At 41.8% G+C, this 13452-nt stretch overlaps 1 protein-coding gene across 1 annotated transcript in view; it reads left to right on the top strand.

Moving 5' to 3' along the window:
* LOC149289602 (putative phospholipid-transporting ATPase IIB) overlaps positions 1–13452 on the top strand; it is a 124370-nt gene that overhangs the window by 59851 nt on the left and 51067 nt on the right. Inside the window, exon 10 of the mRNA XM_089490361.1 lies at positions 6778–6854. Within this exon, the coding sequence (XP_089346487.1) occupies positions 6778–6854 (77 nt within the window). The remainder of the gene's footprint in view (positions 1–6777; positions 6855–13452) is intronic.

The raw sequence follows: 13452 nt of genomic DNA, 5'->3' as shown, positions 1-13452 counted from the left end.
GGTCGGCTGCCATTTGAAGTCAAAATTAAGGGACAAAAGCTTAACCGTATGGTCAGGGAGGGGGTGACATTCAAAGCCTCACATTTATCAGAATTGATTTTATAACCCGACAATTTTCCGAACCTCTCCAACAGCTGGTACAAGTTAGGCAAAGAGGTAAGTGGGGACGTCAAGGACAACATGACGTCATCCGCAAATAAGCTGAGTTTATAAACGTGACGGCCCACCGTGAGACCCTTAATATCGGGATGCTGACGAATAGCTTGGGCAAGGGGCTCGATGGCCAAAGCAAATAAGAGGGGCGACAACGGGCAACCCTGGCGTGTCCCACCCAGAATCGAGAAGGGCCTAGAACGGAAGGTGCCAATGTCTACGACAGCAGATGGGTGGGAGTAGAGGGCCTGTACGCCCTGCAGGAAGGCACCAGCAAACCCGAAGGCTCGCATAGTAGACCACAGGTATCCCCAGTCCACTCGGTCGAAGGCCTTCTCGGCGTCCAGGGACAAGAGCATCAGTGGTGTCCCCGACCTACGACCCGAGTGGAGCAGATTCAATGTCCTGCGGATATTGTCTGGGGCCTCCCTACCAGGGATGAAGCCAACTTGGTCGGGGTGAATTAAGCTGGGGAGGAGCACGTTCAGTCTAAGGGCGAGGAGTTTGGCAAAAATTTTCAAATCAACATTAATGAGGGAAATCGGCCTATAGCTCGTGCAGAGAGAAGGGTCTTTCCCTTCTTTAGGGATCATCACAATCTTGGCCCTCTGCATGTCCGGAGATGGTCGCCCCGTGCCCGCCAGGAAAGAGTTAAACAAGGATGTCAAGTGAGGGAGGAGAGACGCGGCAAAGGATTTGTAGTATTTGGTCGTCAGGCCATCGGGACCAGGGGCTTTCGAATTCTTGAAGAGCTTCAGAGCTGCCGAAACCTCGTCCAAGGTGATGGGCGCGTTAACGCTATCCAGCATCTCCGCGGAGACGGAGGGGAGCTGACAGGAGGCGAGAAACCGGTGGGTATCGGTCGAGAGAGACGAGGAGCAGGAGGTTTTTTTGCCGTCATAAAGGTAAGAATAGTATTCAGCAAACCGGTCAGCTATAGCCGCTGGGTCAGACGACAGGGAGCCCGCTCTGGTTTTAATAGCCCGCACAGTCCTGGAGCCCATAAGGTCCCGGAGTCTACGCGCCATCATAGTATCTGGTTTATTCGCCTTCTCGAAAAACCGTTGTCGAGTCCGGAGAATTGCTCTGATGGAGTCAGCGGATAACAACACGTTCAATTGACCCTGCGTCGTGACAATGTCTCGGAGGAGACCTGGATCCCCAGAGTGTTTATGGTCCGCCCGTAGTTTAGACAGTGTATCTGAGAGAGCTGTAATCTGCGAGAGATGTTGCTTCCGTTTAGCAGATGCAATTGCTATGAATTGGCCTCGAAGGACCGCCTTGTGCGCATCCCAGACGGTACCCAGGGAAACATCAGGAGTCAGATTCTCCTTGAAGTAGTCAGAAAGAGTCTGTGTGATAGTCCCTCTAATCTCCGGATCAAGGAGCAGAGCATCATTCAGACGCCAAAGAGGTCGTAGGTTGGGAGGTTGAAGGGCTGACAGAGTGATAGCTATCATAGCATGGTCAGACCAGGATATCTCGTGAATAGATGAGCTCAGGAGAGACGGAAGCAGGCCTTGATTAAGGAAAAAATAATCGAGTCGTGAATACATTGCATGTGGATGAGAATAAAAAGAGTAGTCCCTGTCCGACGGATGGAGAAGACGCCAGGCATCGAACAGCCCCATTGATTTAACAAAATGCTGTAGCGGTTTAAAAAGATGCTTCGGGCAGGTGCGAGCCACTGACAAGGTGCGATCCAAATACGGGTCCATCACAGAGTTACAGTCCCCACCGATGATAAGACCGCCGGGTGGGGCAGTGATGAGCGAGCGAGCAAGTTCATCGAAGAACGCAGGAGTTGGGGGAGTTGGAGCGTATACATTCGCAATCGTGACCGGTTGGTCATGAATCAAGCCGTCCAGGCGGAGGAAGCGGCCCTCAGAGTCTGAGATGGAATTGAGAACTCGGAAGTGCAGATTCTTGTGAATAAGGATAGAGACACCATTGTGCTTGTCCGGCGCAGCGGAATGGAAATGTAAGGGGAATCGTGGATCCCAAAACCTGGGAACGTTCGCTTTACGAAAATGAGTCTCTTGCAGAAGGACAATGTCGGCTTTGGATCTAATATAGTGTCGAATCGCCATCCTACGTTTCTGCGGAGACAGCAAGCCCTTAACGTTGTGAGATATGATCTTTAGTGCAGAAGCGGCCGGAGTCGCCATAGAGACAGAAAATAACAATAAAATAAAAAAGAAAAAAAAAAAAAAAAAAAACGGAGGGGGGAGGGAAGAAAAGGGTCGGGAGACGGAAAGAAGAGAGACTGAAAAGAGAGAAGAGGAGAACACTGATGGGACAGACCACCAGGAGAAAGAGAAAACAATTGAAATACAGTAGACGGGAACAACCACGTCTACAATAGAACACCCCGGGGGAACTAGGTGGAGAAACGGAACAAGTTCCCCCCGGCAACAACCATACAATAGAAATACATCCTACAGATCCCCCGAAACTGGGGCCGATACGTAGAACCAGGAGTGCTAGAGCCGTGGCAGACAGCCCAAAGTAAGTTGGGCCCTAAAAAAGTACATCCTGCTCAAGCGCCCACCCGCCGGCCCCCTAACGGAGTGAGAGAGGGAGCAGCAGGAGACGGAGAAGAAAGAAAAAAAAAAAATAAAAAAAAAAATAAAAAATAAATAAATAAATAAATAAATAAATAAAAAATAAATAAATAAATATGCGTGTGGAGGAGTGTGTGTGTGTGTACATAAGAGTGAGGAGGAAGCACCGCGTGAACAACGGCCAGGATCAGAGAGTGGCAGGCCTATCGCAGGTAACGTTTCAACTATGTGAAACGCGTATGGGAAACGCCTATGTGAACGTACATAATAATAAAGTAAAATAAATAAAAATAAAAATAAAGAATAAAAAAAAAAAAAAAAAATGCGTGTGAAGGAGTGTATGCGTGTGTACATAAGTGTGTGGAGGAAGCACCAAGTGGACAACGGCCAGGATCATAGAGTGGCAGGCCCATCGCAGGTAACGTTGAAACTATCCCCCCGCACGGGGAAGGCTATCGCCCCCCGAGCAGTGTAAAGGGCAAGGTGCACATGCCACAGCCCTAGGTAGAGAACCCCGCTTATGTGAATGTACATAATAATAAAATAAAAACAAAAGAAAAAAAAAAAGTAGAGAGAAAAATGTGTGTGGAGGAGAGCATGTGTGTGTGGAGATACATGTCCAGCCAAATAGCCAGAGGAGGGGCGCGACCCGCAAAAGTGCGTACAGAAGTGTATGGGGGAAGCACCAAGGGGACAACCTCCAGAAACAGAAAGTGGCCGGCCCATCGCAAGTAACATTTCAAGTAGCCCCCCACACGTGGAAGGCCACCGCTACCCGAACAGCGTAAAGGACAAGGCACACACGCTACAGCACTAAATAGGGAATCCCGCTTATGTGAATGTACAGGATAATAAAAAAGAAAAAAAAAAAAAAAAAAAACCATGTGTGTGGATGTGTGTAAGGCCTCAGGGTCAGTATGTGTGTGTATGCGGCCGTGTAGGCCTATGGGTACGCCTAAATGAACCACAGAGGCCCCAACGTAGAGAGACGGGGTGAGCAGATACCCGCAAAACAGGCCCCAGTGCCACACTGGTCAGCGGATAGGTAGCAAACTGCCCCATCGTTAACGGCTAACGTAACAAAAATAACATATAAAACAAGCCTAATGGCAACCCCCAGAGAGGCCCAATGCAACAGAGGCACTTAGCTGTCCAACAGACGGAGCTCAGTCCGTGGTATAGGCAAGGGTCCGCCCCCCCCAAACAAGGGGGGAAACAGCTTGACTCGTGGAATCAAACGAGGGCAGGAACATCAGGCAATGTCCGGAGACGGTGCCGGGCCAACCTCCGCCCGAGGCGATGACCTCGGAGAGTCAGAGCGGTGCGGAGATCGATCCCGTGGCTTCGCAGGATGCTGAGTCTCGCCGAGCCGTGGATCCAGAGCGCGGGGAACCTGAAGACCTAAGCGCCGGAGAAAGGAAGCAGCTCCATCCAGATCGTGGAGTGTGAGAAGCGAACCCCCATCTTGGACCAGGAGTTTGAAGGGGAACCCCCAGCGGTAAGAGATCCCCTTCTCCCGGAGGAGGTCTGTCACTGGCTTCAAGGCCCGTCGCTTGCGGAGGGTAGTGGGGGCGATGTCGGCATACCAAACAGGGGTAATACCCTCCATAGTTGGTGAGGCATTTCGCGTTGCACGCAGGATGGCGTCCTTGGTGGTAAAGTAATGGCACTTCAGGATGATGTCCCTGGGAGGGCCGCCATTACCCGGCCGTGGGCGAAGCGCCCTGTGAATCCGCTCAAGATGGAGTTCGGCCTCAGGGAAGTCCGGGAGGAGTTGCCGCAGGTAGCGGTGGAAAAAAGGTCTCAGGTCGACCAGGGATTCCGGGACACCCCGGACTCTCAGGTTAGACCGGCGGGTACGATTGTCGAGATCTTCCACGGCCTCCTGGAGAGCCGCGCACGTGGCCTCCAGCCTCACCATGTCCACATCTCGGTCGCGTTGAGCAGAGGTGAGGTCGTCGACAGCTTGTTCCAGGTGAACCGTCCTGGTAGCCAGTGCCGTGAGGTCCGCCGATATTGCTGAGAGGCCTGCCTTAAGGTCTGACTGCAGCTCTTTTTTAACGGAGAGGACACATGCCTTAAGGTCGGCAATGTCACTCCTCGTGCAAGGCCCCGCTTCATCTGGGCCCTCTAGGCCGTCGCCGCGAGTAGTGTCTTTTTTCCTAAAATAGTCCGGCACCTCGGAGGTAGGGCCCGGTTTACCGGCCCTACGGGATGACATCTCGGCCGGCACCGATGGAGAGCCACCAGAATACGGGTGGAACGGCTGTAAAAGCTGGAGTTGCCAGAGGGTGAGCAGGAGCTGACTCAAAGTGCGTCCATCTTCTCCAAACACCAGGCCACGCCCCCCTCTCTTTGACCTTTTTAACAATTTTTGACACTCATCAATAAAGGAAGGACAATGTATGGGATCTGGAGAAATGAACCCATTACTCTTTGGGTGAATAACAGAGTCTTGCTTTTAGTAAAACAGGTTTAATTAAGTTTTGCCATTGCAAATAATTATTTTAGTTGTCTTTACGCAACATAAATTTAGTTTGGATGCTAGTTACTAAATTTGGTGACCCTTCAAATTAACTGCATTTTACAGGGCCACACAGCCCTTTCTATAGCAGATCCTTATCTGGATGGACCTCCATCAAAAGTATAATTAATAAATAAATAATAAACCCTTGATACATGCTCAATCTAGATTACAGTTAATTCATCTAATAAAAGTTATTGATTCCATTACCAGTTAAAGATCTAATTCAACTACAATAAAAAAAATGGAGGCTTTCCAAGTTTTCATGTCTTCAGATCGAAATAGCTTCGACTATGCTAACAACGCTTTTGGTCGTGTTCACTTGTATCATATTCAAAATGAAAATGTGTATTGGCTTTTGTGGTAATTATAGCAATCTATTGGAACACGTCCTTTGTTTGAAGCATTATATTGCATCCAAGGTTATGGAGCATGTCATTTCTGCACTTAACATATTTGTATCTATTTTCCGGTGATATGCATACACTAATTTGGTGGTGATAATAAGTTGCTTGTTGATTGCTCCTTTTCCTTTACACCTCAGACAGCTGTGTCTAGAATGATTAATTATTGTTAATTCGTTTTCTCATCCTGATGACTCTGGAATGTATGTAAGTTTATAAGTGTCCCTTCACTGCCATCATGTTCATCTAATATTAATAGCACATTCATCTCTTGTTAGAGTTTGACATAATGCATTGGGAAAATAAGATAGGGAATATTGATCAGTTGCTTCATTGTACAGAAACGGTGAGGAAGACACATCAGTAGGGCAGTAACATTCTTATTAAACCACCTATGCAATAGTTCACTTGCAACAGATGCTGTAGAAAGGCAGTAAAATGCAAACACAGAGAAGGAACACCTTCAAATCTTCAGAAAAGTACTGAATGTTCCTATAACTCTGTCTGGAATTATTATTTACTTAATCTTTGCCTTATAGAAAGCTGTTCATTCACTTTTCCCGATTTTATTTTTATTTAACTATTTTGTAGATTTTAATTTGCAGCTTGGCTGGTTATTTACGGCAGTTCACTTTCACAAGTATCAACGTGTTCTTGTCTTTGTGAATAAAATTTGAGCTGGTTGCATGTTTGAGTATCTCTGGGGTCTATTCACTAAAGAGAGAGTTGTGTCTTTAATCCTCCCACTCCATTATGTAGTGCCAACACTAGTAATTTTCTTGCGTGTTAAATGTGTAGTTCAATGGGTTAAAAGGATTTCAAGAAACTTAACCATACATTATAGAGGGTGAAGCAGAAGCTCACTGGAATAGGACATTAACAATTAATAGTGAAGTCAGTGAGCAATTCTCCTAAAAACTCTCCATACGACCCAAAACAAAATCTCATTTCTCAACGTGCAGATTAGCTGTCCACATCCTGAAGTCTTGTATGCACTGAAATGGTCCTAGTTCTTAAACGCAATATCTATATAAACATGAAAAACCAGCCCGTGTGAAGTCATGTTTATTCATTTTTAGCCAATATGGGTTTAGGTCATTTTTTTAAATGTTTATTTATTATTTTTTTTTAGGCACGGTTATAGGTGTGGTCATTTACACCGGAAAAGAAACAAGGAGTGTAATGAACACATCAAATCCAAAGAATAAAGTGAGTAAGCTGCTTGTGTCGTAAAGCAATAAATATTTATCATGTTAATACTGCAGTGGCTATAAAAATTTAAATAGCAAAAACTTGGAAATCAAGTCATACCAACATGGCAGGGTATTCAGAAACTATTTTTACTTAAAATGGAGAAAGATATCGTAAAACACGAACAATGGAATCCAGTAGTAATTGGAACTTGGGAAAAATGTATCAAAGCCCTGGAAAGGAGTGAGAATCGTACAAATCACAGTGCTTGTTAGCAGCAACTTAATTAGTTAGCCCACATCTTACATTTGTATTTTTTTTTCTTTCTTTTGTAGAACTAAACATAAATAATCTTTGACTTTGCAAAGTTTTAATGTTGGCTTGTTATTGTTTTTTTCTTCTTTGTATTTCTTTTTTCTTTATGTAATGTTAATTTAAAAAAATATTCCGGGGCTAGGACACATAAGTGCATGAAAAACCTAAATTCCTCAGAATAACATTATTAGTATAATTTACAATAAGACGTTCCCGGCAGTTGTGATAGAACTACATTAAAATAGAAAAAAATGGCTTTTATCCTGGAGCTAATGAAATCATAAGTTGATAAGTAAAATACTAGGTGGCAAACACTACTGTCGCATACAAACATCAGAAACCCATCTGTCATTGTCTCATGTTGGTTTAGTATTCCCTTGCGCCTTGCCAACCTAGTTTAGTTGAATTGAAACTAATAACTTAAACATAATAATCGTGGGTAAAACATATAAGAGACAGTACGGTTGCACAGCATTTTATGCCTGTTCAGCACTGAAGGAGGAGTTAATTTGACATTTTGTCATTTGGATAATGAATCATCTATTGAAGGGTCTCCAGAAATGGGGAACAGGATGGCTTAGTAATTTGCCTCGAGAAAGCATTGCTGTCAATATCTGTCTGAAGTCTGCAGCTAGTGTTGACCGTTGTCGAATGTTTTCTTAAATTTGTTGATGGTCAGTGGCAGAATAATGTCCATCACAATCGTCTATTAATCACAGAGACTAGATTACCCTCCGGATAAGGAAGGGCCATGTTAGATACCCAGAGTCTGGAATCTGCCTGACGAGCCTCCTTATCACAAATAGTTTAGTTCCCTTTTAATTAAAACTTCCTACAAATTGTGCTCCATTGCGGGTTCACTAAATGGTTATTGCTTTTAGTTTAAGCAACAATTAGAAAGTTAGATATATGCACTGACTTACCAAGATTAAGTGATATATTGAGGGAGAAAAAAGAATCAGAATTTGGTCTTGTAATTGCTTGTTCCACTTGTCAGTACCTCTTGCCTAAAGGTGCTGTTCCACTTAGACAAAATATTAGTTGAGCTCTTTAGGATGTTAAGAAAATAATAATAAGACATTTTGTTCTTTACTTTAAAAAAACAACAAGCAGGTGTTTGTATGGCAACTGTCTATCTTAACCTGGTCTTTTGTCACTTTACGTTTAAGTATTCAATTAAAAAGTGTACTTTTATCCGTACCATGCAGCTGGTAAAATGTGTGTGATATATATATATATATATATATATATATATATATATATATATCATTCTACTGTTCAAATTGTATCCATGGAAATAACATGAAATGGATCAGAAATACAGTGTAGACCTTGTTAATGTTAATGAATATAAGCTGGAAATGACACATTTTTTATGGAATACCTTCATAGGTGTACAGGGGCCCTTTATCACTCCCATCACTCCTGTGTTCCAGTGCCGTGTTGTGTTTGGTTATTCCAAGTTTAAGTTTATAAAGCTAGCTGAATGTTAGAAAACGCTTTTGCAATTATGTTAGAATAGCTAGAAATGTCCATGAAAACAGCACGCCTCAAACTTTTGGACAGTCTTGGGGATATATACATACTTACATACATTCATACACACACACATATTCTGGTAGCATGTTTTACTTATATATATATATATATATATATATATTTGCAGAGCCGGCCTTAGGTGTTCTGGCACCCTGTGCGGACTACTCCTCTGGCGCCCCCCCATCCCAAAAGAAGAAAGGAATAAAAACTTGTAACAAAACTTGTAACAAAACCCCAATCACTATATACTACGCCAAACATTGATGTGGTGTAGGCCTACCACTTCATTGTCTGGCTTAGTAGTAGGGATGCACCGAAACGAATTCTGGACTGAAACCGAATATGCAGCATTTACCTGGCCAAAACCGAATATGACCCCCTCCCACACCATAAAAAAATCTAACACTTTTATTTAAAGTAAGTAACACACCAAAATAGGACAAAACAATTAAATAACAATATTATATATATATATATATATGATTAACAGTAATCACATTCCTATCATGCCCAGGCATACCCAGATTCCAGGATGTACTTGCAGACTTGGCATGATAGGAGTATGATTGCCCTATCTACCCCTTCTCACTCTCTTCTGCCCTATCTACCCCTTCTCACTCCCTTCTCCCTATCTACCCCCTTTTCCCCGTCTCACTCCCTTCTCCCTATCTACCCCCTCCTAACTATCTACCCTTTCCCTCTTTGAAGTTCACTTACCTTTCAGGAGTCCTGCGGTGGGGGTGCAAGGCCTCTGCTTCCCAGCTCTGCCACTGTATGGAACAGTATAGAATGATGGGAGTTATGATGTACTTTTAGAGCATAATTAGATCATGAAAAATACATTGGAAATGGTACAGCATAACACCCATCACTCTCACACACTTACCAATCCACACATATACCAATCCACACGCATACCAATCCACACGCATACCAATCCACACATATACACTAATCCACACATATACACTAATCCACACATATACACTAATCCACACATATACACTAATCCACACATATACACTAATCCACACATATACACTAATCCACACATATACACTAATCCACACATATACACTAATCCACACATATATACCAATCCACACATATATACCAATCCACACGTATACCAATCCACACGTATACCAATCCACACGTATACCAATCCACACGTATACCAATCCACACGTATACCAATCCACACACATACCAATCCACACACATACCAATCCACACATATACCAATCCACACATACATACACCGATCCTCCTCTCTGGCAGCCCGTGAACATAAGTCGGGGGGCATTCAGGGGGGTATAAGGCTTATCTGGGGGCCAGAGTAGCAAGCCGTGGTGCAGATGTGCTTAACTGGAGGGAGAGGTTGGCAAGTAAAAGGAAATAAAAACAAAAAATGCTTCTCAATCATAGTTTTTATTAAATATGAAAAAATAGTTTACATGTGAATTAATATTTATTAGTAAAACTTTTTTCTTATAGGGTAGTCTTATATTCAGGTTTTTTTCTTTTTTTCTAAATTAATATGGTAAAATAGTCTCAAACCCTGGTGGTTTAGTCAGTGCCTGTATACTTGTGCAGCATGATGAGCATCAGGATATAACAGGTTAGGCATACACCGAGTGTGGATATGTAAGATTCTCTTGGAATGTGAGAGTGTTGCTTGTTTTCTTTCTCATATAGTAATGATTGACATATGTTCAGTAAGAAGTACTTAAAATTATGGAATATCATGTACAGTTGTGGCAGGTGCCTGTTTTTTATGTCATTGTTAGTAATAATCTCCCAAAAGAGTAAGGATGTCAGGAAAGAAATGATCATACAAATTGCTTTGAGCAATTATTGAGATGTCTTGGGTGTATTGATTTGTGTTTTGCAATAGAAAAAACAATGCTGGCTGACATATGCTTTTTGTATATCACCTAGACCCACCTTCTATGTAAGGAAGCAGTTAGGGTTTGGGAACTGTGTTAATTTAAATCACTGTTCCCCATTGTTTTTTTGGTTATAAGATCTTACTGCGATCATTATAAGGTATATTCACTAAAGTGGGAGTTTGCAACAGAGTTCATTGCCCCTTGATAGCCTACCCCAGTAAGAGTCTCCTCCATGAACGATGGTTTGTAATATCAGTTGAAATATTGGCCAGTAAGTGCAATCAGACATTTTTAGAAGGCCATTCATACTCCATGTTTAGTTAATTCATCCCTAAGCCTCACCTACCTTTATTTCTCTGGGTTTACAATCTAATTTTATAGCTTGTTGCACCATCTGCAGTTTTGAATTTACTTAATGATAACACTCAATTTCTTCCTCCAGTAAACTTGTAGGAGGTGTTATAGGAATACAGTCTTAAAATAACCCTTTGCCATTACGTGGGTGTTTGTTTTGTGACACGGTGTAGTCTAGGGGTCTTTTGTTGTTACATTATATTTCAGTATCTGTTAATCAGTACTTTAAGAACTATAACTTTTACTAACCAAATCAGACTTAAACAAGGATTTGTAATTATAACCAGTCAGCAGTGCATTAACCCTTTGAGTCCCGTAGTGCTCTAAAATCTATTAGGGAGCCTTGGTTTGCTTCCAGACTTTGGAAGGGCCTTTTCAGAAACGCACAAGTGTATATTGGTCTAAGGTTAATCAGTATAGTTGTGATGTAAACAGGGGTATGTTTTAATCACTGGAAAATTACATTAAGCTTTTTTTTTTCTATTGTATATTTCAGAAATATTTTTTTTTTTTAGACCTGAAGTACATTATAAAAGGTATCATGGGAAGTATTCCAACAGAAAACATATGAGCAGAGATACGATGGGTTCTATAATGAGAAACTCAGTGCAGTCAAAACGATGGTGTTTAGTGTTAATGTCAATGGTTGGAATCCATGGAATTCTAATGGATTAATATATTATTATTATTATCTTTTATTTATATAGTGCCAACATTTTATGTAGCGCTTAATACATTACATATATTCAAGGGGTATGACAAGGCGAGAACTGACAGACTAAGACAAACCGATACATTAGGTGGAGAGAGCCCTGCTCGCAAGCTTACAATCTTGAGGATATATATATATATATATATATAAATATATATAATTTTTTTTTTTTACTTTTTTTGAATAACTACTGTTAAAATGATCAGCTATTTCTAACACCAAAGGCTGGGTCATCATGTGAATTTGTTTTTAAAGCAAATACGTAAGAGTATTTAGCATGTTGGTATTTGTGTGGAAAACGTGAGGTGAATAGTGATAATTGAAGACATTTGCCTCACTTGTTTTCTGTGGTGGGCAGACACTACATATTTTGTATTATAAACCGTTCGAGCTCCACAGAAGCCAGGCTTAGCGCTAGGCAGGATTCCTGAATCTGTAATCAATTGTGCCTGTATAGATATTTCTTAAACCTTGTCAGTGTTGTGTAAAGTTGTGCCTGTCAGTGGTAAAGGTCACCTACAGAAGCTAATTAACCAAGGGGGAAATGAATGCCCCAGGAATGTTTTTTGCATGACATTCTAACTTATCCTTCTTCCATCACATGTGTTTTGAAAACTTAGGACAAGTAATTTGGAAAATTAGACAACAAATTGCATAGTTAAAGAGCTGCGACAGTTTTGTTTTGTCTTTGCCATATTTCCGGTGCAATACTGTCAACATAGTAGCTAGACTTGTGCGTTCAGATTTGTAAGAACTGTAAATTTACCAAATTCTGGTAAATCTGGCAATTTGTACAAAGCCCTGAAAACGAGGCCCGACCTCCACAAATTGGACGAAAAAGAAAACAAAAAGCTTTACATTTTTGCCCAAAATTCATGGGCCCACATTCACTCTTTCTCTCATTCTTGTTCACTCTCATACTCTCTAAATGTTTCCCTACCTTCCCTCCCAACCATAACCACTTCTGGCAATCGCTTCTGGTCTTCTGCCTTCTCTTCCTTCTCAACGTTCAGAAAAAGTGATAGTGTTGGTTCCAACTGCAAGCTGACCATGATGCATAATTAACCCTTTCAAAATCATTTTCCTTATTCAGTTCTACCTTCCTAGTAGAAATGCCCCAACATTCGCAATGTTTATTGGATAAGGCCCATTGTCTGTGAACTGCACAGAAAGTGCTTGCTTTTGTGTTATTGTCGCATAATCTTTCTCATTCTTCAACCACTGGTTCAATTACCATGTGTTTGTGTTAATAATTGCTCACAAAGCATCTGAGTAAAGAAGACAGTTGTACGGCATCTCAGGATGCTGGAAGATGCGTGGTATACTGATTTCTTTAATCCTTAAAAAAAAAAATAATGATAAAATAAACTCATGAATACTTTTTTTTTTCTTCAGGAAGCACTGCTTTTTATTCTGTTTATGTGGGTCGTCAATTAATCTTGAGCATTGGCACTTTGGTTGCTGAGAAACCATTTGGTGTTTTTTTTGTATCATTTTGTTTTTACTTGGCAAGATTATAGCAAAAATGGAAATAGAACCACACAACGCTTTTAATGCCAAATGTTCATCGGACAGCTTCAATTTATCTGTGCCAAAGTATTGTTTAATTAATAACTTTTTAAACAACTTTATAATAAAACACATAAAGCTTTCATTGATGCACGTGGTCAACTGAAACTTAACTAAGTGGCAGGGACTATTCTGTTCATTTTGATGGCTGTGCCTCGAGTTCTTTTCCTTCTGCAGATATATATATACTGATGTATGGGGTAATCAGTACAGCCAGCTCAGATTTATTCGGGAT

The sequence above is a fragment of the Sceloporus occidentalis genome, unplaced genomic scaffold (genome assembly GCF_023333645.1).
Source record: "Sceloporus occidentalis isolate IW3139 unplaced genomic scaffold, rSceOcc1.0.p SCAF_44, whole genome shotgun sequence".
NCBI classification, from domain to species: domain Eukaryota; kingdom Metazoa; phylum Chordata; class Lepidosauria; order Squamata; family Phrynosomatidae; genus Sceloporus; species Sceloporus occidentalis.
Note: the sequence above shows the minus strand (reverse complement) of the source record. Positions and strands in the feature narration are given on the sequence as shown.